This window comes from Erinaceus europaeus, chromosome 15 (assembly GCF_950295315.1).
Source record: "Erinaceus europaeus chromosome 15, mEriEur2.1, whole genome shotgun sequence".
NCBI lineage: Eukaryota > Metazoa > Chordata > Mammalia > Eulipotyphla > Erinaceidae > Erinaceus > Erinaceus europaeus.
The window spans coordinates 32679257-32705537 of record NC_080176.1 but is presented as its reverse complement, the minus strand read 5'-3'; the positions used below and the strand labels follow the sequence as shown (position 1 = coordinate 32705537).

General features: G+C 41.6%; 1 protein-coding gene across 3 annotated transcripts in view; it reads right to left on the bottom strand.

Annotated features, from left to right (window-relative positions):
• GALNT17 (polypeptide N-acetylgalactosaminyltransferase 17) overlaps positions 1–26281 on the bottom strand; it is a 518762-nt gene that overhangs the window by 34710 nt on the left and 457771 nt on the right. For 2 of the 3 annotated variants that reach the window (XM_060173552.1, XM_007523650.3), the window contains 2 exons: positions 7979–8164; positions 4682–4819 (listed from right to left, as the gene is read on the bottom strand). In XM_060173552.1, coding sequence (XP_060029535.1) covers positions 4682–4819; positions 7979–8164 — 324 coding nt within the window. Of the gene's footprint in view, positions 1–4681; positions 4820–7978; positions 8165–11122; positions 11178–26281 lie in introns of those variants that run through there. The other variant, XM_060173553.1, reaches the window with a different exon arrangement.

The following is a 26281-nucleotide window of genomic DNA, read 5'->3' as shown; positions in this document are numbered from 1 at the left end:
AGAGAGGTGGGGGAGAGATCCGCATCACTGCTTCACCACTCATGAAGTCTCTGCCCTCTAACGGTGAGGACTGTGGGCTTGAACACTGTAATCTATGTACTCAACCAGATGTGCCACTGCTTGGTCCCTGTTTAAATGTTTTATTATGATTTCTTTTATGAAAAATAAACATTTCTCTATGTTTATCAGAAATATGCTTTTCTCTTATACTTTGCCCATGTCTCTAGGGCAATATTTTGTTATTTAAATAATTTAAGTCAATTTGAGGACCTAGTTCCATGTAGTCTTTATGTAATACATGTTTCTTGTTAGGCATGCAATTTCTCTATGCAGCTGATGTACAGATGAAATTAATATGTTGGTACTCAGATCAGCTATTCTTTGCATTTTCTACCATAGCTTTCATTCTTAGAAAACACTTTCCCTCTTTAGATGTCAGATTCCTATCTACTTCTGTGCTGTTCTATTATGGCTCTCATTCTGTCATTTCATGCTACAGTCCATCTGAGAAATATACTTGGGGATACGGTGAACTGGAAGAATGAAATTGTTTTCTTCTCCAAAAAGCCAAGCAATTTATCCAGTTGTCTTACAAATAACTCATTCACTCCCCATCATTTTTTAAATATTTATTTATTCCCTTTTGTTGCCCTTGTTTTATTGTTGTAGTTATTCTTGTTGACATTGTTGGATAGAACAGAGAGAAATGGAGAGAGGAGGGGAAGACAGAGAGGGCAAGAGAAAGATAGATACCTGCAGACCTGCTTCACCACCTGTGAAGCGACTACCCTGCAGGTGGGGAGCTGGGGACTTGAACCGGGATCCTTACTCCAGTCCTTGCACTTTGTGCCACATGAGCTTAACCGGCTGCACTACTGCCTGACTCTCCTGCCCATCACTCTTCTATGCCTCCTTTTATACTTGGTGTTATTCTGATAACTAAAAATAATGCTTTTATTTTTTAAAAAAAGAAACTAAGAATAGGGAAGACAGTTTGGACCTAGTAATCACTACTGTGGTATACCTGATACAGCTCTAAGAAGTCTATTTTTCTGGGAGTTGAGCAGTAGCGCAGCAGATTAAGCACACGTGGCACACTGGCATAAGGATCCTGGTTTGAGCCCCTGGGTCCCCACCTGCAGGGGAGTCGCTTCACAGGTATTGAAGCAGCTCTGCAGGTGTCTATCTTTTTTTCCCCCCTCTCCATTTCTCTCTGTCCTATCTAACAATGATGACATCAATAATAATAACTACAACAACAATAAAAAATGACAAGGCAACAAAAAGGGAAAATAAGTAAAATAAATATTAAAAAAGTAAGTAAAATAAATATTAAAAAAATTTAAAAAGAAGTCTATTCATGAGTCTATTCATTTAATTTTTCCAGCAGACTTTTTCAGATGAGACCTTCACTTTCTGGTGCTGCACACAAGGAAATGAAAGCTGAGAGGAGTCATCTGGATTTGAACCTAGTAGCTTGGCTCTAGAGTCTTCTTATGTCTTCCTAAGCACTATACAGATTGCCTCTACAAAAAGTTAGCTTCCTGTTCCAGATTCAATCCAGTCTGATGCTTTTACCTGGGTCTGATATGCTTCCTATAAAAGGCAGTAGTAAGGAGACCCTACCTGCCATACTAGAGGTCCCCAGTTTGATCCATGGCACCACATGGTAGTACCATGGACAGCACCAAAGGTGCAAAAGACAACTGAATCATGAATGGTGGAGAGGCATTTTGGTGTGTCTTTTGCTCTTTAAATATAATACAACGCTTAGACCTGAGAAGTAACTCAGTGTCATACATGAGGTCCTTTCTTCAATCCCTGGCACTGCATTATGAAGCCCAGGTGGGTGATAGCACAGCTGATTAAGCACACTTGGTGTGAAGAGCAAGGACCTGCTTAAGGATCCTGGTTTGAGCCCCCAGCACCCCATCTGCAAGGGGGTTGCTTCACAGGCTGTGAAGCAGGTCTGCAGGTGTCTGTCTGTCTCTCTCCCTCTGTCTTTCCCTCCCCTCTCAATTTCTCTGTCCCATCCAACAACAGCAACAGCAATGGAAACAATAACAATAACAACAACAACAAGAGCAACAGAATAGCCCCAGCGATAATTCTGAAGGAAAAAAAAAAGTCAGGCATAAAATAAGAAAATCCAGGGCCCTGTGTTGACACACCTGGTTGAACACACATGTTACAATGCACAAGGACACGGGTTCAAGCCCTTGGTCCCCACCTGCAGGGGGAAAGCTTTGCCAGTGGTGAAGTAGTATTGCAGGTGTCTCTCTTCCTCCTTCTCTATCACCCCCTTCCCTCTTGATTTCTGGCTGTCTCTATCCAATAAATAGATAATTAGAATTTTTTAACAAAAGGAAAATTCATGCTTGGAGAGAAAATAAATGCTCTAAGTGAAACAAAGCCTTTCTAGATTCCACCTGGCTGCCACAGGAATTTCCAGTTGCCCTTGGAAGAAACCCAGTTGCTATAGCTAGTGTGTATGTGTGTGTGTGGGGGGGGGGATGGTGGCGGGGGCATCCTGACATAAATCTACACCATCCAAGGGAAGTAAAATGTCAGGTTCAGAAGTACTTCTATACATTATGACATTAAAATAATGGAAACTGGGAGTCAGGCGGTAGCGCAGTGGGTTAAGTGCACACGGCGTGAAGCACAACGACCAGTGTAAGGATTTCAGTTCGAGTCCCCGGCTCCCCACCTGCAGAAGAGTCGCTTCACAGGCAGTGAAGCAGCTCTGCAGGTGTCTGTCTTTCTCTCCCCCTCTCTGTCTTCCCCTCCTCTCTCCATTTCTCTCTGTCCTACCCAACAACGATGACATCAATATCAACAACAATAAAACAACAAGGGAAACAAAAGGGAATAAATAAATAAATATTAAAAAAATAATAATGGAAACAACATAAATTCCCGCTTTCAAGAAAAATACAGCATAAATAATAAGTTAAACCCTATGCAACCATTGTTAAAGTTGTTGAAAGATATTTAAAAGGGCCAGACAGTGGCATACTTGTTGTTACCATGTGCAGGGACACCGGTTCAAACCCCAAATATCCACCTGCAGGGAGATAGCTTCATGAAAAATAAAGCAAATACTATAGATGTCACTTTGTCCCTCACTCTCTCTGCCTCCCCCTCTCAATTTCTATCTGTCCTAGCAAATAAAAAATTAAAATGAAAAAATATGTCCATAGGGAGTGGAGGATTTATTGTGCAGACACTAACCCACAGTGATAAACCTAGTGGCAATAAAAATAATAAAAAGAAAGATAGTTAAGGATATAGAAAAATCTTCATATTAGTGAGTAATATTTCAGATGATCAGGCACTGGAGACAGTATGGTTGGAGTTAAATAAGCATACACATGTATAGAATATGCATGTACATAAAACATACTTAGTAAAATCTAAGTCCATACATACACACATACACACAGAGTTAAAAAAAAAAAAAAGACCACATTAAAGTGAATACATTTATCTACAGAACCACACTGCCTACACTCAATCCTGGATTTATGAGTTATAACTTATAAGATCTTGTCAGGCTGGCTTCGCAGGCGGAGACAGACAACCCGGGACTCATGGTTGAGCTGTATGCAGTATCTCTTTATTCATGCAGAACGCAGCACAACCTAAGCCAAGCTAAACTAAAAACTAAAGTAAAACTTACAATGCTGTCCTTATATATACTTGTCAAGTAGGGTGTAAACAGGATGTGATGTAGAGAGGGTGGAGAGAAAAGTAACTGGTGAAAATCAGGGTGTGACAAGGAGAGGGGGTGGAGCAGATGTGAATTCTACCACTGAACCACCAATGCCCTGGAGGGAGGGTGGTGCTTAGTTAACAATGGTTATGTAAATAGAATACAGTGTTAAGCAGGGGGGATTAAACCAAATGAAACAGAAGGGGTTTTTAGAAGCAGAAGTAGAAGCATACCAACAAGATCTAAGGAAGTTTATTTCATGTCTCTGCCTCTTGGCTTTCTTATCAACAACATGGAAATCATACTCCACAAAGCAAGGGTGAAATGAATTCATATGTGAAAAACCATTTAAAATAGTGCCAGATATCAAAAGCACTAGTTAAGTGTTCATTGCTATTATCGTTATTTGCAAAAATGCATATTTATGACAATTGTACTAAAAAAGATAATCAGTCAGCTTTAATGCTTAGAAAGACAATTCCTCATTATAGAAACCCTGAACAGGGCATCTCTGTTACATCATTTTTGCCTTTTTAACCAGAGCACTCAGTTCTAGCTTATAGTGGTGATGGGGATTGAATCTAGGACCTTGGAGCCTTGGAGGTATAAAGATCTTTTACATAAACCACTTTGCTACCTCTCCGGTCCTCTACTATGTCTTTGGAGCTAAGTGGCTACAATTCACAGCACTGAGCAAGGGCATACTCCCTTTTCTTCACACTGGACTTCTTATTTTATGTCCCACTTCATAGGTTCAAGAGAACTTCAACACCAGAATGCCTCAAATCTGTTCTTCCCCACTCCACCTGCTAGAAAGAGTCTTGCTCTCAGAACCCACATCTCCAAAAACCATTCATTGAGCAAATAAACCAATAGACACCTCTACTCCCAATTTAGCCCCCAGGAAAGCCACCCACAGCTCAACACACAGTCATCCAAGCTGGGAGTATGCAAGGTCTTCATTACCTCCCCATATGCAATGGTGTTATTGTATCTTCTCATTTCTGGGTAAACATGGTCCAGGTACCACTGGAAGTTCTTACACTTTAAACTTTTCCTTAATGCTCTTCTTTCGGAGACATCACCTATGTCAATTCCTGGATTCTGGGAGTAGAAAGAGAAGTAAAGGGCGTCACTGACCAAGAAGCTGAATGAGATGTGACATCACCTTCTAGGAAGCCTTAGAAGGTCTTGAACACAGCATGCTTCCTCAGAAGGCAGAGTGAGGGAACTTGATTGATCATCTAGCATCAGGCTAGAGTCTACTGCTCCCTGGGTGTATGTAGTACATAGCCCTCAGACAAGATGATTGCTTTGATCACTATGCTGAAGGGATCCAGGACAGGAAACACACCAACACTGTCTCCCCCAAATTTCCTTGGTGACTCTCAGAGCCAATTATTAGAGGAATTATTTGATTAAGACAATAAAAATAAATGCCTATAACCACCTCCTGTCTTTTTGCTCTGCACATGTGTAATTTCCTCCTTTGTTGGATCTTTCTGGAGTTCATTATATGCAGAAGCAAAAATAATTTTCTGTCACAAAGCTTGTAATGGTGTTCTAATGAATAATTCACTCTGCTTTTACAGAAATGAACCTGTAATGGGCTGCTGTGTGCTGACAAGGGGAAATAAAATAGCTTAAATATGACTCCATGCTCAGTCACAAGATGTCCACCAACTAGTGGTGCTCAGAAGACAGCCAGAGGGTACCTCAGCTGAGAAGAAGAGTTCAATTCATTTCATTTCATTTCATTAAGATTTCTTCCACTTTAAGTGATCAATTCTTTAAATGTCAAACTTATTAAAATTTGAAGCCAAATGTGGGCAGAAACAGTTAACTCACTGTTTATATACTAGTGATTAATGAGAGTGGTTATTTTTCCAAAAGTGTAGTAGGGTAACCTCAGCATTAAGATCCAGAGTTTATTTGTGATAATGGTGAAAACTGAGCTAGAGTCAGAAGGGTCAAGTCTCCATTTGTGGTCATATCTCCTGCTCTGAGAAAGAACAATGATGAGAAGATTTAGCACCAGGTAGCAGTGTAGTGGGTTGAGCACACATGTTACACAGGATCTAGCCCCTGGTCCCCACCTGCAGGAGAAAAGCTTCATAGGCAGTGAAGCAGTACTGCAGCTCTTTCTCTCTCTCTCTCTAATCTATGTCTATCTATCTATCTATCTATCTATCTATCTATCTATCTATCATCATCATCATCTCATCTCTCTCTCTCTCTCCCTCTCTCTGTATCTTCCCTTCCCTCTTAATTTCTCTCTGTTCTGCCAAATCAAATCAAATCTATCAATATTAAAAGGAATAATACCCTCCATGATATAGTCCACGTTCCTGCCCTGCCACATGTGACATCTAGCTAGTGGTAAACTTTGATTTACTCATTGACAAAATGGTTGTGATAGCAGATGGCCACACCAAGCTAGCTTTTCAAAAATTTGTGCTGCTCTGTTCTAAGTTGACTGCCTCTACAGAAGCCCTTCAATATAAATATTAGCAATCTCTATTTCGCAAATGAGGAAAGCAAGGAAGGGCTCTTGTCCTAAAGTTGTTATGAGGTACTGAGATACTACAGATAAGGAAAGTATTGAGTGGCTGTGGCATACTGAGACCTCAACAAATGCTTCTTTACTTAACAATAATGTGTTAAAATCACTTATGGATCAATAGTTACAAAAGTACCACATAGCCTTATAGGGGTCCTCAATGCTTTAGAACGTGATTTCAATAACTGTAGTAGCAATAATTATTTGCAAGGCTTGCTTATATTCACTGTATTTCTCTTGTTCTGGTCTCTAGCCTCCAGACACACAGGGGAAGCACGCCAGATGATTCTTGGGGCATGACTCAAACACCTTCAGGTGTCCTGACTGAGGGTGCAGTCACCTCACCGTGCTGAGAAGTATTCCTGGCACTCTCAAACCAATGGACTGTGCAAGGAAATGCTCTAAGTGTCTCATATGTGCATAGACTGAGTACTTCAGGTTTATAATAGTTCTCACAATTGGCTGCAATAGGAAGGCTGGCTATTCTCCTATCTTACCACTGAGGAACCTAAGAATCAGAGGCCACAAACGGATTTGTTCAAGAATTGCTTTAGTTATCTGGGACTCCAAGGGAGCTGATGCATAACCACTGTGTGGTATCCCCTGGGCTGTATTTACACAGGGATTTTCCTGGTCCTGTGACTGATGTGGAGGGAGAGGACCATACAGACAAGGGACCTTGCATGCAACAGGGCATGTGTCACACAGCTGAGCTTTGTAGCAAGACACAGTGAGCAAATGACAAAAGTGGGCACCAAAAGCTTTGGACCAGATTCTTCTGGACACATGTCCAGGAAAAGGAGATCCCAATTAATACAACAAGGCTTAGATTCAAACAGTGAGGACCTTTAAGTCTTTATGAGTGAACTGAGAGATTTCCACTGTGCCACAGCTCAGGTATGTAGTCAAGCCAAAATTCTCAAATCTGAGAAACTGTGAACCTACCTCTCACCCCACTACCCCCCACCCTCCACCTGCCCAGCCCAGGGCATTCAGGATTTTGCAAGAGTAAGTCTCTTTCTGGGGGAGGAATTATTAGCATACTAAAGGGTTCAACTAGGGACGTGACTCGGTAGGGTAGGGAATTGGACTTCCATGCCTCAGGCCAGAGGTTCAGTCCCTCTTACTATATGTGCCCAGAGTTGAGCAGTGTTCTCAGTCATATGAAAAAACAAATAGGGAGTTGGGCAGTAGTGCAGCGGGTTAAGCACACATGGCACAAAGTGCAAGGACCAGAGTAAGGTTCCCTGTTCGAGCCCACGGCTCCCCACTTGCAGGGGAGTCATTTGACAGGCAGTGAAGTAGGTCTGCAGGTGCCTTTTTTTCTCTCACCATCTCTGTCTTCCCCTTGTCTCTTCATTTCTCTCTGCCCTATCTAACAAGGATGACATCAATAACAACAACAATAATAACTACAACAACAATTAAAAAAACAAGGGCAACAAAAGGAAAAATAAATAAAATAAAAAATTAGATTCTCTAAAAAAAAATGTATTTTACGATGAGGAAATGGTTGAGCAGGTAGAGTTTGTGACTTCCAAGTGTGAGGCCCTAGGCATACACAGCCATGTGGTATACACAGTATTCTGGTCAGTCTCTCTTTCTCTCTCTCCCTCTCCCCTCTCATAAAATAAATAAAGGGTTTTATAACCTATCAAGAAAAGGGTATTGGGGACAGGCTGGTGGACCTGAGCCCTACTTACCTCCAGTGGCAGGTTCCATGCTATGTACACATGAGACTTGTAATCATCCATCCAAACTTCAGCGACCCGGAGGGCATTCCTCTTGGTGTAGAAGCCAATGTTGCTATTGTAAGGCTTCTTCTTCCGCTCGATGTGGGCCACCCTTGAGCAAGGCAGGACCTCCATGCTGCCCCCACAGAGCCATACCTGGAAGAGCAAGAACCTCATCAGACAGAGAAAGCAGATCCCCACAGGCCACCTTGTCTCCTGTCCCCCCATCCCCCACACCCAGGCCTGAACACAGCGCCTCTGGAGACTAGCAGGAGTGGGAAGTACATTTCAACAGAGAATGAAATATCAGAACTGGCTTATTACCACAATAAGCCTAACCTAACCTTACCTAATCAAAACAGCTAGGAGAGAAGGTTTAGCAGCTTTCATAGCTGCAATAATTCAGAATATTAGAATCCAATATATTTATTTATTTATTGAGTAGACACAGAGAGAAATTGAGACGGAATATAGAGATGGGTGGGGAAGAGACATCTGAAGCACTGTTTCACCACTTGCAAAGCCTTCCCCCAGCAGGTGGGTACTGGGAGCTTCAGTACTAGTCTCTGCACATGGTAGGTAACATGTGCACTCAATCAGGTGTTCCACCACCAGCCCTGAATCCAGCATTTCTCCCCCACCCTCCTCTTTTTTCCTTTTTTATTTGTGAGGTAAGAGAGAGAGAGAGAGACACAGAGAGAGAGAGAGAGAGAGAGAGAGAGAGAGAGATTTTATTTGACAGGAGAGAGAGAGAACGAGAGAGAGAGAGAAATTCAGAGCAGATAGGGAGAAAATTCAGAGCAGAGAGGGAGAAAGGTAGATACCTACAGACCTGCTTCACCACTTATGAAGTGCCGCCCCCCCCCACAGTTGGGGAGGGGGTTCAAACTTGGGTGCTTGTGCATGGTGATAACTTAACCGGGTGTGTCACTGCCCAAACCCAGATTATTGTCTGGGGAGATGTGGAAGCACATTTTTAAGGTCCATCTATGTCACAGTGTATATCAGTATCTCCTTTAATTTTGGACTATGGGGAGAAATTCCCATCATTGTATCTCTCTGTGTGTGATATGACATGGGAGACAGAAAGAGGAGATAACATGTTCATGAGTTTGGTCACCAAAATTAATAAAGATTCTGTTAGGATGGCTTGAAGTGGCCTAGTTGAAATGAGCAGACACTCTATGCACCCCAGTCAGCCCTGCAGTGCACCCTCATTTATGTAGGGTGTACAGGGACCTATAGCAGAACACTCACACTGGTTCTAAAGCTTCTTTGTGACTACTTCCTCTTTTCCCTAACACTACCAGGTAGCTCCTTCCCACAAGCAGTCCTTTGTGACAGCCAGGAATGCTTTGTTTTCCTGCCTGGGACTGACAAGAGGTGAGGTATCCCAGCTTTCTTGTTGGAGCAGAACCTAGGTGTCTGCCATGCCTACCCAGAGAGTGACAAGAGTCACAACCTTGGGATTTTGCATCCCTCCAAGGCAACTGTTATCTCACTCTTTGACTATTCCAGCAGCATGACACCTGCAGAGGATGACAGTGAGGAGGATGCTTCCAGAAGTCTGTGTAAACACACAAATAGAGCTTAGAAACGATAAAGGAACAGATATTATGCACTTTGTGCTGATTTGAATAAAGAGGGGCTCTTTGCAGTTTGACTTTTCCATTCTAGGTATGTAGGATGCCACTTCAGTCAGGTACGAAAAAAAATACATTCGTGGATATTGATTATTTACTCCTGAGAACTTAGAAAACTAATGTGTCACTCCTGATACCTTAAGTTTCTAGACTTCCCATAAGAAATTCTGCATTCATGATGCCAACCAGACTTCCCTGGACAGACAACTCCACCAATGTGTCCTGGAGCCCCACCTCCCCAGAGCCCTGTCCCACTAGGAGTATGGATCGACCTGTGAGCACCCACGTTCAGTGGGGAAGCAATTAAAAAAACTAGACCTTCCACCTTCTGCACCCCATAATGATTCTGGGTCCATACTCCCAGGGGGATAAAGAATAGGAAAGCAACTAGGGGAGGGGATGTGATACAGAGTTTTGATGGTGGGAACTGTGTGGAGTTGCACCCCTCTTATCCTACGGTTTTGTCAATGTTTCCTTTTTATAAAGAAAAAAGAAAAAAGAAAGGTAGATCTATAAGACTTTCATCAGATTTCTTTTTACAAACTCTAGAGGCAAAGAGAGAGTGGAATGACATATTCTAAGATCTAAAGGAGAGGCTATTCCAGTCATAAATAAAGACTGTGTGTACCTTTATGTGTACATAAAGGTACACACAGTCTGAGGAAGATCACTGGATCTGTGGTGGCACATTCAAAGTTCAGGGTGCAATCTCCCTGCTGCACAAGGCAATAGAGTACAGTGGTGCTGGAAGGGCAGATATGTGACCCATTGCCCTGGAGATTCTGCTCTGAGTTTGCCAGGGTTGGGCACTGAGCCCTAATGCAAATAAACTGATGTGAAATGTCTTTGGACTCAGCAGAAGTGAAGGACACTAGGAAAGTGGACTTGGACTGAAGACCACAAACCAAACCAAAAAGTTAGCTAAGCATCAGTTTCATGTCACAGAAAGGACTGGCAATCACCTAACCCAGATGGAACCTGAGAAGTTCAAGTAAAATGAGAGCTCCCTAGCCAGAGAGTGGGCCAGACCCTCTTCCTATATATCAGGATCCAAACTCTATGTGTTCCAAGTACAACTGATCCCATGGGGGTGGTCCTGAGGATCTCTTCTCTATATAGAAGAGATTCTCCATTAGCCCAAATGACAGCATCTTGAGGAAAAGAATGCAAGGGGGACCCAATAGAAGGTTGATCAGCACATTGCTGATGCCAAGGAGCAGAGCACCTGAAAAAGTACCTCAAGCCTGGGGTTTCTCCCACAAAGGTCCCTATAGACAGGCTAAAATGGTTCAGGAAGAAGGCACATGACAGACTCTGGGATTAGTCCTGGAGTAGATGACCCTTGGCTTAGTTCTTGGTGACCACTTGTTCTGGAAGTGGGATGGTAACAATGTATAAATCGTCATGGGCCACCAGGGGGAGTGCTGGCTCCAGAAACAGGTACTACTCATTCATCTCTTAATTTATTCACCTAGAAACTTTCCACCCAGAGTGTTGACAGCCTTGCTCTTGGGAAGCTGATGATCGTGCAATGAAAACACATTGATTAAATAATTGCAGGCAAATGTGCACTCTCAGAAATGGAGCTAAGCATCCAAGAAGGAAAGAAACACAGTGCTAGAAAAGGCAGCATTCTACAAAGTGATATGACCACTAAGTTCACAGAAACATCTCTGAGGTGGGGCTGAGCTAAAGGAGGTGAAGAAGGAATTAGCATGAATAAGAGCCCACACGCAGAGGCAGTCAGGACAGTCACAATGTGACCTTGTACAAGAGAGAGAGCATGATGCCATGAATTGCACTCAAAGATCGCATTTCCAGGGTTCTGGGTGGTAGCACACGTGGCACAAAGTGAAAAAACTGACATAAGGATCCTGGTTTGAGCCACAGCTCCCCACCTGCGGGGGGGGGGGGGTCACTTCACAAGTGGTGAAGCCGGTCTCTCCCCTTCTCTGTCTTCCCCTCCCCTCTCAGTTTCTCTCTGTTCTACAACAGCAATAGCAATAACAACAGTAAAGGTAACAAGGGCAATAAAAATGGCAAAAATGGCCTCCAGGAGCAGTGAATTCATGGTGTAGGCACTAAGCCCCAGTGAAAACCCAGGAGGAAAAAAAATAATATAGCAGCCTTAGCATCTCCCACAATACTTTGCATTGTGACTTTTCTGTTCCTCTCATCAAAAAGCTGGATCTACTGAACTTTGTGTTGGATCTGGGAAGGTCTTATAACTTGCACTGTTTCCACTTCTTGCCCTAGAAGAAGTTGAGGATGAAAGATCATGAAGCAACTAAGTTACAGTCCTTCCAAGTATCCCAGTAGGCATATATGAATGAGACCATGTGGGGCCAGGTTCCTCCCACCCCCTAGCCACCCACTGATGACCAGTAGTGATACATGAGTGAACCAGTCATTGTCACAGAGAATAGAAGAACCACCACACTGATCCCAACAGTGGTTTTATGACTCAATTTTATAGCAGTCAAAAGAAGCTAGGGTATGCCTAAGGCAAAGCTAAGGCAACCAGTGAATAGTTCCAGGAGCTTTGGGAGGGAACAGATGTGGGTCTCTAGAGTGCCAGGTTCTGCCCAGAGCATGCTTCCTCTGCCCAAAACATCTTTCCAGTATCTGTCACTATGAAAGCTACCATCTCTGCTTGGCCCAATCAGGAGCTGGAGGGGAAACCTAGGAGCCTAAATCAATGTGACTGGTGCATTAATATCAACCATTCTTATAGGTAGAGAGGCCTGCAAACAGCTTTGCTATGCAATCTCATGGTGGGGGTGGGTGTTAAAATATTCTTTTGTGAGGAGCAAAACAGACTTTGTATAACATGCCATTTTAGTTGTTTAGAGTTGAAAACTCAAGGTAAAAAAGATTCTGGAAAAATCATTCACTTTCACATTGACTGACTAAAGGAGTTAATATAGAGGAAATGAGTTGTCACTACATGTAACTGTAGTCTAATATGAGTGAGGTTTAATAGGAAGGTAGTGACATAGCAAAGTCTGCTGAAATTTCACTTCAGTGGCCAGGGAAGTTGCCTAGTGGGAAGAACACAAGACCTGCATGTGTGAAGCCTTGGATTGATCCCTGGATTACATATGTCAGAGTAGAACTCTGAATTTGCAAATGTTTGAAAATAAAATCCTACTCTATGTTCTACTGTTTCTTCAGAGACCAACTTATTTCTTCAGCAAACATTTGCTATTCTCACCTTCCTGCTGTCTAAATTCTCAGTCCCAATTTATAATGATGTAAAACTTTCAATTTTCTTTACTTAGTTTTTGCTCATTGCTATAGGCTGACTTTTTTTTAAGATTTTTTTTTAGATTTTATTTATTTATGTATGAGAAAGATAGGAGGAGAGAGAAAGAAGCAGACATCACTCTGGCACATGTGCTGCCAGGGATCGAACTCGGGACCTCATGCTTGAGAGTCCAAAACTTTATTACTGCACCACCTCCCAGACCACTAGGCTAACTTTTTTTTCAGAGAGAGAGAGAGAGAGACCACAGCACTGAAGTTTCCTTCCATGCAGTGGTGGCCAGGCTCAAACCTGGGCTATAAACATGGCAAAGCCTCAATATTTTAGTTTGAGTAATGTTTTGCTGACCTCAATACTCCAGTAATCTAACTCTTGGGGGATCTCATATCTCTGAGATTCTAGGAGGTGCAAAATTAAATTTTTCATTTTCCTATTAATCTATCTTGTGCTACTAGACCAGTCAAATAACCTATAAATAATACTTCTCCATTTTTAATTATATGTACATCCAACTGTAGTGATATTTTTTCTACATTATAAATGTGTATAGATGATTTTTTAATGGCATAATGTAGAAGCACTAATATATTCCTTTTATATCCCAGTGGATCTTCCTGTGTGTCTCACTTTGAAAACTACTTTCAAAATCTGGCCTTATCCCACTATTTTTGGTGGTCAGCTATTTTTCAAAAGCAGCAGGGTATATTACCCAGGAATTAATAGGTTTAGTATGAAAATAATCTGGTGACAATTATCTGTGTTACTCATTCATAAACAGTGAGTATCCTGGCTCTGTGACAGTCATGTTGCATGAGATGCTCAAGGCACCACCTGGGATAGGGGTGGGTATCTCTCTCTGGGAAGTTCCATATGTTGTTTCAGGAGGAGACCCAGACCCCTTTCCAGGTTCTCTGATAATCAAATGGAGAACAAGCTATAGGGTCCACACTGATGCCCAGAAACCATCCCTAATACTCCTCTCTCCTGGCACCAGCCAATCTATATCCAAGTTCTTCAGACAAAGCCTCTAAACAATAACTCAATACCAGGCACATATCTGTATATACCCAGAAGCACCACCATCATTCCAAACTACTCCCTGGATCACACAACGCCTCACACACACCTGAGCTCCATCATCTAGCCTCCATTTGATAGACACTAATTCTTAGCTGATCATAACCTTTTTGTGAGGCAGCATCCTTACCCTAACAGTGGGGCATCACAGAATGTACCTTAGGGGGCATTGGGTGTCTTCCATGAAATGTACTGTATGTCCAGATTTCAAAGCAGAGCTTGGCTCAACAGAAGTTATATGAGTTGTCAATAGGATTGTTAATCAAAGGATTTGGTGCTAGATTTCCAAGTCATATGCCTTTGGTACCTTATGAGAAGAGGATAGGCTATACTGACTTTTCAGAAGGTTTCTCCCAATTTTCTCCCAATCCAACACTGCTATATTGGTGAGGTTGGTGTGCAGATGAGCTGCTTTGGCTCATGAAACCTGAGTCACCCCTCAAATATTCAGGGTGTATGGAAAGTGTGTGCAGACTTTTTTTTGCCTCCAGGGGGTTATCTCTGGGGCTCAGTGCCTGCACTATGAATCCATTGCTCCTGGAGGACACTTTTCCCAGTTTGCTGCCCTTGTTGTTATTGTTGCCATTGCTGATGCTGTTGTTGGACAGGACAGAGATACATTGAGAGGAGAGGAAAACAGAGGGGGAGAGAATTATAGACACCTGCAGACCTGCTTCACTGCTGTGAATCAACCCCCTTGCAGGTAGGAGGCCAGGGGTTTGAACTGAGATCCTTGCTCTGATCCTTGTGCTTCATGCAATGTGCGCTGTGTTACTGCCCAGCCCCTGAGATGTTTGTCTTCTAAGTCCTGGCTAATCAATACCCTTCTCAATATTCTCTATCTCTCCCTCTCCCTCTCCCTCTCCCTCTCCCTCTCCCTCTCCCTCTCCCTGTCCATCTCTATTGTAGAAGATGTCTGTGCAGATGTTGGTCTTCTAAGCACTGGCTAATCAATATCCTTCACAAATATGTTCCTCCTACTCTTTCTCTCTATTATTAAGATGGCATTTCAACCCAAGTTATAAGCCACTGCTTTGAGTTACTCATTCCCTGAGTTTCTCCCATGTCTACATGTGTGGGTCTAATGCGTGTTTGAGCATGGACGGTTGACTCCCCCCCCCCCAAGCTCGTCTATCAGTCTCCCTTTGGCATGCCAGCCATCATCGTGATTGAGTGAGATGGGCTGGAGTACACAGGGAATTCCAACCAGCCTAACAGTCTCGTCTCATCACCCCATACCTCCTCCCTCTGGTGGGCTTCACCTTCTTTAAATTTCTATTTCCCTGTTCCTGCATCACCATCCATACCTTCTCATTGCTTTGCTCTCTTTTTCCTTATAAGGGCATATTAGTCTCATTGGCCAGCTTGGCTGCCTTCCCCTGCACAGCTACCCCTTTATAAACTTGTAACTGAAACAATAAAGTGTTCTGTCCACCACCACAGTGCTCTGAGGTGGTTTGTTGTACCATCCGCCGTCAAGGTATGCTGGAAGACCACTCAGTGAGCTCACCCCTGCCTCTGATGGCCGGAGATTCCCCATTCTCTGTCTGTCTCTGGTGGCCAATGGGCCAGACGGTGAAGTGGGAGCCGCGCTGGCCCATTCCCCCGAGGAACCCAACATACATGAACTATACACATAATAAATATGTGCACTTTCTTCTTGTTAAGTTCTTTCATTACAAGGGTCCCAGTGGAGAACTTAACATGGATATAAAAAAATTCCCTTTCTTTCTTTCTTTCTTTCTTTCTTTCTTTCTTTCTTTCTTTGCCTCCAGGGTTATTGCTGGGACTCAGTGACTACACTATGAATCCACTGCTCTTAGAGGCCATTTTTCCTATTTTGTTGTATAGGACAGAGAGAATCAAGAGGGAGAGACAGCGGGGGAGAGAAAGATGACACCTGCAGATCTGCTTCACCACTTGTGAAGTGACCCCCCCATACCCCCACAGGTGGGGAGCTGGGGCTTGAGTGCGATCCTTACGCTGGTCCTTATGCTTTGTGCCATGTGTGCTTATCTTGCTGTGCAACTGCCCACCCCCAAAAGACAGATTTTCTAGGTTTATAACACCATCATGAAGAAACTCTGTAACTGCTCTAGTGGCACCATGGGTACACCATGCTGCCTATGTGGGTATCTCAACCAAGTACAGAAATCCAGATCTGTAGCTCCTAGGCCCTCAGTAAGAATGTGGCATCCTGGGAATCAGGTGGTAGCACAGCAGGTTAAGCGCATGTGGCACAAAATGCAAGGACCAGTGTAAGGATCCCTGTCCAAGCCTCCTGCTCCCCACCTGCAGGGGAGTCACTTCACAAGCGGTGAAGCAGGTCTGCAGGTTTCTATCTTTCTTTCCCCCTCTCTGTCTTCCCCTCCTCTCTCCATTTCTCTCTGTCCTAACAAGGATGACATTGATAACAACAACAATAATAACTACAACAACAATAAAAAACAAGGACAACCAAAGGGAAAGTAAATAAATATAATAATAATAACAATAATAACAATAGTAATAATAATAATAATAAAAGAATGTGTCATCCTGTTCTGATGTCTCAGGGGATGTTGTTCCTTCACAGCAAGTTGTGTCACAGTGTTTTGGGGGAAGGGATACTCAAGTCTTTTCTTTCTGGTGTTTGCTCACCACAGAGTTTTCCACAAAGAAATCTGGAGAATACCATGGTTTCAGGTATGATAAATGCTTATTAAGGAAAATGAAAAGGCATGTGGGTCATTTGGGCAAAATGACAGAGATGTTTAAGAAAATAGGTTCTTTTTTAAATATATATTTATTTATTTTCCCTTTTATTGCCCTTGTTGTTTTTCATTATTGTTGTAGTTATTATTGTTATTGTTACTGATGTCATTGTTGTTAGAACAGAGAGAAATGGAGAGATGAGGGGAAGAGAAAAACAGACACCTACAGACCTGCCTCACCGCTTGTGAAGCGACCCCCCCCTGCAGGTGGGGAGCCGGAGGCTTGAACTGGGATGCTTAAGCCAGTCCTTGCACTTTGCACCATTTACGCTTAACCAGCTACGGTACAGCCCGACTCCCAAAATAGGTTATTTCATACACCTGTATGGCCTTGCCTTTACTTCCTTTATAAGCCACATGCATAACTATTGCCACTTTTTTTTTTTTACCTCCTTCGAGGTAAGGGAAACAAAGGACCTAACTCTCTCAGGTGTTCTCCAAATTCTCTTCCCTCTCAGTAACAGGGGTAAAGACAAGGGCTCTTGCTCACAAAAAGTTCTGGGTGCTGGTGGATTCAGGATCATCTGGTCCTAGTCCTCCCCTAACAACAGCAAGCTCCTTCACAATTTGTGTTTAACTTTCCTCCACATGAGGAAGAAGGATATGAGGATTCCAATGAGAGAATGCCAAGGAGGGGAAGCCAACTGGAAAGGGCTGAGAGAAGTTAAACTTCTCTGTAATATTCCCCAATTTATTGTCAGCCAGCTTTCATCCCAACTCATAGGCACCTATACTTTGAAGTGAGATCTTTGGTCTCATCTATGTCCCTCAGGAGAGAAGAGATCATTTTCTTTCTTTTTGTCATACAGATTCAGTAATGTGTGTGATCTACTGGGAGACCAACACCTGGACCCTGTCATGTAGATTTGAAATAGAAGACATGAAAGTTTATTTTTAATAAGTAGTGGGCAATGACAAATGACTGGATAAAGAAGCTGTGGGTCATAAATTCACTGGAATACTGCTCTGCAACTAAGTGTCCTTTGGAACAAATTGGAGGTGTCTTTGCTTAATGAAAGACAGAGGTGAAAGGCAACTACTGCATGGTTTCAGTCACATGTGTCATATAGAGAGCTGAAACACATGAACTTGCAAAGAAAACAAAAAAAGAAAAAAAAGTAGTCAAACTTAAAACTGTCTCTAACACTTTGTGAGAACTATGGTGATTACCATTGTGTGTGTTGGCAGGGGGAAGGGGTACCCTATAATCTGAAAAGCTTGTGAGTCACTAGTAAGTCACTAACAAAAAAACAAAAACAAACAAGCAAACAAAAACATAGTGGGCATTATAGCCCAGGAGATGGCACAGTAAATAAAGTATCAGATGGAGACTTCCGGAGGCGGAGCTATGAGCAGCAGCAGATCTCTTTCTCTCCTCTCCTCTCTTGGATCAACTAGGAATACCAAAGGAGACCCCCCAGGACCAAAACAAGACAGGACTAGAATGACCACAGGAACCAACTAAATCACCAGTGAGTACAAACACGTGTGGCTGGTGACAGAGAGGAGCGCAGGGAGAGATTAAGTGACTGCTAACAGTCCAGCAGTTTATCAGTTGAGACACCACCTCCAGTCTGCTCCACCAACAAGGGGACAGCTGAGGGGAAGAGAGGACTCCCCAGAGACTCACCAAGTGCAGCTCTGAGTCTCCATTGCTACTGCCCTCAGAATCTGGAGCAGTGGCAGGGAGCAACACCAGGGGACAGAGATCTAACCAGGAAACTCAGGAGAAGACCTATACCTGGGTGGCATAGCTGAGGGGCTGTGAAAGTCTCTTTGCATAACCACTGGATTATCTCTGCCCCACCATGCTTTATCTCTTGGTCTGGAGTCAGTGATTAAGCTAAGAAAACTATTGATAGTTTAAAAGCCCTCAGGCTCCCATAGCCTACAGGGAAGAAAAAAAAAAGAGGCTTTTGAGCCACTGAGCTCCAACTCAGGGATTAAAATACTAGTGAAACAACTGTTAACTTCCACCACTGTGAACCCTTTAATTAATTTACTTAGATACAAGTCAATCCAGGCAATAGTGATCAGTAATTTCAAAAGTACTGAGAGAAGGAACTCATAACATAATATATAAAATGGTTAAAACAACAAGAATAAATATTGGAGAAACGAACCAGGACAAGAGTCCAGCTAAAAGTTCCCCAAAGGGTAAAGCACAAAATAACGAGTTCAACATCCAAACACTAGCTAAGGAAATAATCACAGGAGTGAGTAAAGAATTTGAAAATACTGTAATCAGAAATACAGGAACAACAAATGAGACTATGGAAGAAATTACTAATTATCTCATGGTTATTAGAGAGCTGAAAACTGAAATAGCTGAGCTAAGAACACAACTAGCTGAACAAGCTAAAACAGTATCAGAACAGGGCAACAAAATAGATGAACTCCAGAAAACAGTAGAGGAGAGAGAGAATAGAATCAATGAGGCTGAAGACAGAATTAGCAAGATCGAGGATAAATTAGAGACAACTAAAAAAGAAGTAAGAGATCTCAAAAAGAGATTAAGAAATGCTGAAAACAACAACAGAGTCCTATGAGATGACTTCAAAAGAAACAATATACGCATTATTGGCATACCAGAGGAAGAAAGAGGAGAGGAAGAAAGCATTCTCTAGGCCATAATAGCTTAAAACTTCTCTAGTCTAGACAACAGCAAAGACATAAAGATTCAAGAAGCCCAGAGGGTCCCAAACAGAATTAACCCAGACCTAAAGACACCAAGACATATCATACTTAGAATGGAAAGGAATAAGGATAAAGAAAGGATCCTGAAGGCTGCAAGAGAAAAACAGAGTCACCTACAAAGGAAAACCCATAATATTAGCAGCAGACTTCTCCATACAAATGCTACAGGCCAGAAGAGAATGGCAAGATATCTATCGAGTGCTCAATGAGAAAGGCTTTCAACCAAGAATACTATATCCTTCTAGACTGTCATTCAGACTAGATGGAGGCATCAAAACCTTTTCAGACAAGCAACAGTTGAAGGAATCAACTATCACCAAGCCTGCCCTGAAAGAAGTTCTGAAAGTCTCCTATAAACAATCAGACCACCATAAATAGGACATATATCAGAACACTCTAAAACTCTACAAGAATGTCGTTAAAATATCTTCAATCTTTGATATCAATAAATGTCAATGGCATGAATTCACCTATTAAAAGACACAGAGTAGGAAGATGGATCAGAAAATACAACCCAACAATATGCTATCTATGGGAAACCCACCTAACGCAACAAGACAAACACAGACTTAAAGTGAAAGGGTGGAAAACTATCATAGAAGCCAATGGCACACAAAAAGGGGCAGGAACAGCTATTCTCATGATAGACTTTAAAATAGATAAGATTAAAAGACATGATAGACTTTAAAATAGATAAAAAGACATAATAGACTTTAAAATAGATAAGATTAAAAAAGATAGGAATGGACACTACTTAATGCTCAGAGGATGAGTCAATCAAGAGGACTTAACAATTATTAACATCTATGCACCCAATGAGAAGCCATCTAAATACATCAAACGTCTATTGAAAGAGCTACAGCAATATATTAACAGCAACACAATCATAGTAGGGGACTTCAATACCCCACTCTCTCAACTTGACAGATCATCCAGGCAGAAAATCAATAAGGGAGCTAAATAAATCATAAGGGAGCTAAATAAATCATAAGGGAGCTAAATGAAGAGATAGATAAACTAGAAATACTGGACATTTTCAGAGTCATTCACCCCAAGAAACTGGAATAAACATTTTACTCAAATCCACATGGGTCATTTTCAAGGATAGGCCATATGTTAGGCCACAAAGACAGCAGCAGCCAATTCAAGAGCATTGAAATCATCCCAAGCATCTTCTCAGACCACAGTGGAATTAAACTAACACTTAACAATCAACAAAAGATTAGTAACAGTCCCAAAATATGGAAGCTCAACAGTACACTTCTTAACAAGTTCTGGATCAAAGAGGAAATAAAGGAAGAAATCAAAATGTTTCGAGAATTCAATGAAAATGAAGACACAAGCTATCAATATATTTGAGACACAGCTCATAGCCATACAAGCATACATTAGGAAACAAGAAAAAGCACAAATAAACAGCCTGAGTGCACATCTTAAAGACCTAGAAGAAGAACAACAAAGGAACCCTAAAGCAACCAGAAGGACAGAAATCACTAGAGTTAGGACAGAAATAAATAACATTGAGAATAAGAAAACTATACAAAAGATCAACGAAGGTAAATGTTTATTCTTCGAAAGAGTGAACAAAATCGACAAACCTTTAGCCAGATTCACAAAACAAAAAAGGGAGAAGACCCAAATAAAGCGGATACTAAATGAAAAAGGAGTTATCACAACAGACACTGCAGAAATTCAACATATCATGCGCGGCTTCTATGAACAACTATATGCCACCAAGCTAAAGAACCTGGAAGAAATGAACAATTTCCTAGATACATACCAACTGCCAAAACTAAATAAAGAGGAAGTAGACAACAATGAACAGCCCCATCACAGCTAATGAAATTGAAACAGTTATCAAAAATCTTCCCAAAAATAAAAGTCCTGGACCAGACGGTTTTACAAATGAATTATACAAAACCTTCAAAGAAGAACTAATACCTCTACTTTTAAAAGTCTTCCAGAAGATTAAAGACACTGGAAAACTCCCTGCCAGCTTCTATGAAGCCAACATCACTCTGATATCAAAAGCAGACAGGGACACAACCAAAAAAGAAAACTACAGACCAATATCTCTGATGAACATAGATGCAAAAATATTGAACAAAATTCTGGCCAACTGGATACAGTAGTATATCCAAAAGATTGTTCATTATGACCAAGTGGGGTTTATCCCAGGCAAGCAAGGTTGGTTTAATATACATAAATCAATCAATATGATCCACCACATCAACAAAAGCAAGACCAAAAACCACATGGTCATATCAATAGATGAAGAGAAAGCCTTTGACAAAATCCAACATCGCTTTATGATCAAAACACTACAAAAAATGGGAATAGATGGAAAATTCCTGAAGACAGTGGAGTCTATATATAGCAAACCTACAGCCAACATCATACTCAATGGTGAAAAACTGGAAGCATTTCCCCTCAGATCAGGTACTAGACAGGGCTGCCCACTATCACCATTACTATTCAACATAGTGTTGGAAGTTCTTGCCATAGCAATCAGTCAGGAGCAAGGAATTAAAGGGATATAGATTGGAAGAGAACAAGTCAAACTCTCCTTACTTGCAGATGACATGATAGTATACATGGAAAAACCTAAGGAATCCAGCAAGAAGCTTTTGGAAATCATTAGGCAATACAGTAAGGTGTCAGGCTATAAAATTAACATTCAAAAGTCAGTGGCATTCCTCTATGCAAACACTAAGTTAGAAGAAATTGAAATCCAGAAATCAATTCCTTTTACTATAGCAACAAAAACAATAAAATATCTAGAAGTAAATCTAACCAAAGAAGTGAAAGACTTGTATACTGAAAATTATGAGTCACTACTCAAAGAAATTGAAAAAGACACAAAGAAGTGGAAAGATATTCCATGTTCATGGGTTGGAAGAATTAACATCATCAAAAAGAATATACTACCCAGAGCCATCTACAAATTTAATGCTATCCCCATCAAGATCCCAAGCACATTTTTTAGGAGAATAGAACAAATGCTACAAATGTTCATCTGGAAACAGAAAAGACCTAGAATTGCCAAAACAATCTTGAGAAAAAAGAACAGAACCAGAGGCATCACACTCCCAGATCTCAAACTTTATTATAGGGCCATTGTCATCAAAACTGCTTGGTACTGGAACATGAATAGACACACTGACCAGTGGAATAGAATTGAGAGCCCAGAAGTGAGGCCCCACACCTATGTACATCTAATCTTTGACAAAGGGGCCCAGACTATTACATGGGGAAAGCAGAGTCTCTTCAACAAATGGTGTTGGAAACAATGGGTTGAAACATGCAGAAGAATGAAACTGAATAATTGTATTTCACCAAATACAAAAGTAAATTCCAAGTAGATCAAGGACTTGGATGTTAGACCAGAAACTTAGAGGAAAATATTGGCAGAACTCTTTTCTGCATAAATTTTAAAGATATCGTCAATGAAATGAATCTAATTACAAAGAAGACTAAGGCAAGTATAAACCTATGGGACTACATTAAATTAAAAAAGCTTCTGTACAGCAAAAGAAACCACTACACAAACCAAGAGACCCCTCACAGAATGGAAGAAGATCTTTACATGCCATACATCAGATAAGAGTTTAATAACCAACATATATAAAGAGCTTGCCAAACTCAACAACAAGACAACAAATAACCCCATCCAAAAATGGGGGGAGGACTTGGACAGAATATTCACCACAGAAGAGATCCAAAAGGCCGAGAAATACATGAAAAAATGCCCCCAAGTCTCTGATTGTCAGAGAAATGCAAATAAAGACAATAATGAAATACCACTTCACTCCTGTGAGAATGTCATACATCAGAAAAGGTAACAGCAGCAAATGCTGGAGAGGGTGTGGGGTCATAGGAACCCTCCTACACTGCTGGTGAATGTCAATTGATCAAACCTCTGTGGAGTCCAGTCTGGAGAACTCTCAGAAGGCTAGAAATGGACCTGTCCTATTATCCTGGAATTCCTCTCCTGGGGATATATCCTAAGGAACCCAACACATCCATCCAAAAAGATCTGTGTACACATATGTTCTTGGCAGCACAATTTGTAATAGCCAAAACCTGGAAGCAACCCAGGTGTCCAACAACAGATGAGTGGCTGAGCAAGTTGTGGTCTATATACACAATGGAATACTACTCAGCTGTAAAAAATGGTGACTTCACTGTTTTCAGCCAATCTTGGATGGACCTTGAAAAATTCATGTTAAAAAAATTCATGTTAAAAATTCATAAGTCAGAAACAGAAGGATGAATATGGGATGATCTCACTCTCAGGCAGAAGTTGAAAAACAAGATCAGAAAAGAAAACACAAGTAGAACCTTAAATGGAATTGGTGTATCTCACCAAAGTAAAAGACTCTGGGTTGGGTGGGTGGGGAGAATACAGGTCCATGAAGGATGATAGAGGACCTAGTGGGGGTTGTATTGTTATATGGGAAACTGGGGAATGTTATGCATGTACAAACTATTGTATTTACTGTTGAATGTAAAACATTAATCCCCCAATAAAGAAATTTAAAAAAAAGTATCAGATGCTCAAAGTATGAGGTGGCTCCCGAGTTTGATCCCCAGCAATGCATACAGCACTTTGGTTCTCTATCTCCTCCTCTTTATCTCATTAATAAAGAAATCTTACGGGGTCTAAGATATGGGTGGTGGTGCACCTGGTAAAACACACATGTTACAGTATGCAAGGACCTGGATTTGAGCCCTTGGCCCCCACCTGCAGGGGGAAAGCTTTGTGAGTGTTGAAATAGGACGGCAGATGTCTGTCTTTCTCCCTCTCTATCACTCCTTTCCCCCTCAATTTCTGGCTGTCTCTATCCAATAAATAGATAAAGATAATAAAAAATTAAAATAAAGAACACTTATAAAGATCAAAAAAGAAAAAAGAGATCTTAGAGCAACAAATTAGTAAGAGTTAAAGAGCCCCCAATAAAGCAAACACTGAGGGCTTCAACAGTATGAGGTAGTCTAAGGACTTCTAGTCCCAAAAGCTCCTTCAGCCCCAATAACCTGAGGACAAGTGGACTTATTTGCTTTTGAGCTTCACTGACTTCAAGGAGCTCCTCCTCACAGGTCTGAGCCAAGCATGCAGGTATATATTTGGAAAGAGTCCCCCCACCCCTTTGATTGTAGAAGTATCACCACCACCACCCAGGGACATAGATGCCTGCATTGGGGGTTTCTCTGCTCCCACTCTAAGAGGACAGACAAAATTACTCCTGGGATCATACTCAGGTCACTGTGGATGATGTCATTTCTTTTTACATTCTAGGGGCAGGCTGCATTGCTTTAACAACCCTGCCCTCCTCCCCCCCACACACACACAGTTGGGGATCAGAGTCTTAAACCTAGATCCTTGCATAAGGGAATTTGTGTGATCAGCTCAGTATGCTGTGGACACCAGGCCCCTGATGATACCATTTCAATCCAGAAGCATTACTAAAAGTGATGCCAAAGGAACATCTGAACAGATGTGGAAAAAAAAAAAAAAAAAGACTGCATTTGGGGAAACCTAAGCACAGGTAGGTTTTTCTAATTATTTGTGATTTAATATCAGATTATTATTTATTTATTTATTTCAGGATAATAGGAGAACAATTGAACACTGTTCCCACCACCAGAGTTCTGTACCCCATGCCCTCCATTAGAAGCTGTAGCAGTTCTCCCGAGGTTACAGATATGGGTTGACTCTATATTTTTGCCCTTTTTTTTACCCTATGGCCCTGCCTTCTCTTCCTTTCTAAGTCACACCTACACCTATTACTTCTTCCAAATGTTTTTCCTCTTTTCTTTCTGGGTCCTGATTGAATTGGGTTTCAGAGCCCTCTAGTCATCATCCTCTAACATTTCTCCCTTCTGGAAACATGCACCAAAATTCTTTTTTGGGGGTGCAAGAGGTGGTAGTTCTGGCTTCTGTAACTGCTTCTCTGCTGGACATGGTCATTGACTGGTTAATCAACACCCCAAGCAGCAGAGGAAAATGTGAACTTTTTGTCTGCTGGTAAAAAAATAAATAAATATATATGTTTAAAATAACACATATATCCAGTGAAAAGAGCATTAGATGTGTTGGATTGCCTGTGTTTATTCTAAGACTACCCTGTCATTCCAGAGACACAGCCTTAGCCTAGTGAAAATCAGGGCACTCAGAGATGCCCCAGTCCCCTCTTGGCATTTGAGAGCTGGGAACCATCCTGCACATACTGGCCCACAAAATTGGACAGACACATAATGATTTCCCTTCTCCAATCCTTTCACAAAAATTCAATTTCAAGTTGTTACTGCTTATAGTTAAAAGAAAAATGTCAGGGGGATGAAACAATATCAGATCTGTGCTTACAGCTTAAAAGCAGGTAGCTTACAGCTACCTTTCTTCTGCCTCAGGGCAGAAGTAGATAGCATAATGCAAAGAGATTCTCATGCCTGAGGTTCTAAAGTACCAGGTTCAATCCCCTGTATCACCATAAGCCAGATCTGAGCAGTGCTTCAGTTACATAATAATAATAACAATTATTATTATTATTCACCCAAACAGTGCCAACTATCTTGTTGGCATGTTGTAGACACAAGGTCCTGACTTCATTGAGAGAAAAAAATAAAAGGCCAGAGAGCTTACTTGTGCCTTGAGCAGCTAACACACAGAAGGTGTTATAGCACTGGAAGGTTAGGTAACGTGGTATCTCTCCTTTCCTTTTCTCTCTCTTTCATAACTAAATGAAAAATAGTCCAAGAGTGATGATATCATGCATGTAAAAGATACCCACCTCCCCCACAGAAGAAAGATTAAAAGAGGGTCTGGGGAGTGGCACAC